This window comes from Spermophilus citellus (assembly GCF_964194105.1).
Source record: "Spermophilus citellus genome assembly, chromosome: 4".
NCBI lineage: Eukaryota > Metazoa > Chordata > Mammalia > Rodentia > Sciuridae > Spermophilus > Spermophilus citellus.
Genome location: NC_138185.1, coordinates 146,863,546 through 146,866,210, shown reverse-complemented (window position 1 = coordinate 146,866,210; position 2,665 = coordinate 146,863,546). Strand labels below are relative to the sequence as shown.

General features: G+C 34.9%; 1 protein-coding gene across 1 annotated transcript; it reads left to right on the top strand.

The window, feature by feature from the left end:
• Positions 1-1,272: 1,272 nt before the first annotated feature.
• On the top strand, positions 1,273-2,211 carry LOC308646200 (olfactory receptor 4K13-like; the record flags this gene model as incomplete). Its single annotated transcript, XM_081288866.1, has 1 exon — positions 1,273-2,211. The coding sequence occupies one exon, from the start codon at positions 1,273-1,275 to the stop codon at positions 2,209-2,211; it is 939 nt and encodes a 312-aa protein (XP_081144992.1).
• Positions 2,212-2,665: the final 454 nt, after the last annotated feature.

Genomic DNA, 2,665 nt, shown 5'->3' with positions numbered 1-2,665 from the left:
GTTAAGAGAATATATATTTAATCTCTCAGCTTTGTTTTTCAGTATAAAAATGCTTTATTACAATTTACTTAAAAGAATACTGCTAATAAGTATCATACAGGAAGTTTTTGACCTAATAAGTTGAGGAATTCACCTGGATACCTCTTCATTTCTTGCTCATATTCACAGTACTTAACATCATAGAATATCCATTTTTGGCCTAAATGTCTCTGAATTGTAGCATTACAAGATGGAAGTTCATTATGCTGAATAATTCAATTGAATTTTGCTCAAATATCTTCCAGAGTTTGGTTGTTAGAAACATTGTGTTCTATTGTCCACTTTGCTCTTAAAGTGAGTACAAATTTAGTGCCTCTAAAATGTCTTGCATTTTTTTTTAGACAAAGAAAAATGTTCTCAGTACAATTATTGTTTGCAAGTGAAACACTGCAAGACCTCCTTTTATGCTGTTTTATTTTTTTCTTGTTTCTTATCCAGCTTTCCTGAATCAGTGCATTCATTCAATGTGTCTGACTGGATTAACTGCTGATTTTTCAAACTAGGTTGAAACTCTGAAAGATTACTGTGCATTATACTACCTCCAATCATAACTCCGTGATTTAATCCAAGGAAAAAATCTTGATGATGGACGAGTACGAGAGTCTTGAATTGCTTTTTCTGCAATTTTTGACAGTTGTGTGGGATCATTCTCATAATGATGACTCAGTCGATAAAGTAACATTACTTCTGTAGTCATTCTGCAATAATCCATTTACTCTCAACGAAGAAAAAATTTCTTAGCTGAACTCTGCAGAGCTAGAATGTTAATTTACTAGCACAAGACTGTCTCTCTTGTCAAACCAAGGAGAACAGGACTTTTCAGCACCAGCTGTTGCTCCTGTTTGGGGGATTGATTCGCTTTCATTTTGACTGGCACTTTGGATCCGCTGTCTAAGGTGGCTGAAGAAGTTTAAGCTGGCTTGAAGGAAAAAAGAGAAAGGCGGGACTGGAAAGAACTGGTGCGAAAGGCACTTCCAACAGCTTCTATCTAGGGTGGTACCTTAAATTCTGTTTTTACTACATACTTTATGGCCCAACAGCTTCTTTTCATCATTCATCTGTTCTCTTTACAGATCTGTACAAATTATGGTCCATCTACAATCACAAATCAAGACTTGAAACCACTCCTGAATACCAACACGCAGACTCCCAGATGTCCACCTTAATCTCTAAACTTTAGAATGTAATCTATTTTGTTTTTGTTTTAGGTAACACATACCAAGAGCCAAACAAATGGAAAAAGAAAATCACTCCATGGTGACTGAGTTTATTTTGTTGGGACTCACAGAGTCTCACGAATTACAGGTTTTCTTTTACTTGTTTTTTTCCACTATCTATGTATCCATTGTGCTAGGTAACCTCATCGTTATCTTTGTAGTGAAATTGGATCCCCAACTGCACTCTCCTATGTACTTCCTGCTGGCTAACCTGTCCTTCATTGATATGTCCCTGGCCTCCTTTGCTACTCCTAAGATGATCTATAACTTAAATAGTGGATATAATACCATATCCTATGAAGGCTGCATGACCCAGATGTTTTTCCTTCACCTTTTAGGTGGAAGTGAGATGATGGTGCTGGTAGCCATGGCAATTGATAGATACATTGCCATATGTAAACCCCTCCATTACAAAACTATTATGAGCAATCGTGTTTGTATTGGACTTATACTTCTTTCCTGGACCACTGGTTTTGTGCACACTATGAGCCAAATGGTTTTTACAATTACTTTACCCTTCTGTGGTCCAAATGTTGTGGATAGTTTTTTTTGTGATCTTCCTCGGGTCATCAAACTTGCCTGCATTGATACTTACATCTTGGAGCTGTTAGTCATTGCAGACAGTGGACTACTCTCTTTGTTCTGTTTCATTGTTCTGTTCATCTCCTACAGCATTATCCTGATTATTGTTCAGCATCGCTCCTCCAGGGGGTCTTCCAAAGCTTTGTCAACTCTTTCAGCCCATATTACAGTGGTTGTGCTATTCTTTGGACCTTGCATCTTTATCTATGTATGGCCATTCAACAGTGTGTCCATTGATAAGATTCTCTCTGTGTTTTATACAATTTTTACTCCCCTTTTAAATCCAGTCATCTATACATTCAGAAATAAAGACATGAGGAATGCATTAAGAAAAATAAAGACTAAGCATATTAGTTCCAGATCAATCTTTTAACTGGGATATTATAATCATCAAAAGTAACATCAGCAGCAGCAGCACATCCAAAGACATTAAGGTATATGATTTTATATTAAACATAAATCACAGTTTGAGGAATGATAACTTTTTTCCTACATAAGCATATATGCAATAAAACATCCTGACTTGACAAAGTATAAACCATTGAACATTCCATTTGTCACAGTTTTATGTTCTTTGATAAAATAAATTATATCTTAAGTAGAATTTTTAAAGGTCTAACCACATACAAGACACTTTATATGTGTTCTCATTTTCACAAAAATGAAAATAGAGAACATGATTTGCATGTTGTCAATAAGAAACAAAATTAAGCAGTAGAAAATTTAGTGAACTTGTCATAGTAAATTTATAAACTATATTCATAATAATAACCTACATCTAACTACAAATATGTATACCTCCTAACTTAAAATATTTTCCTACTATA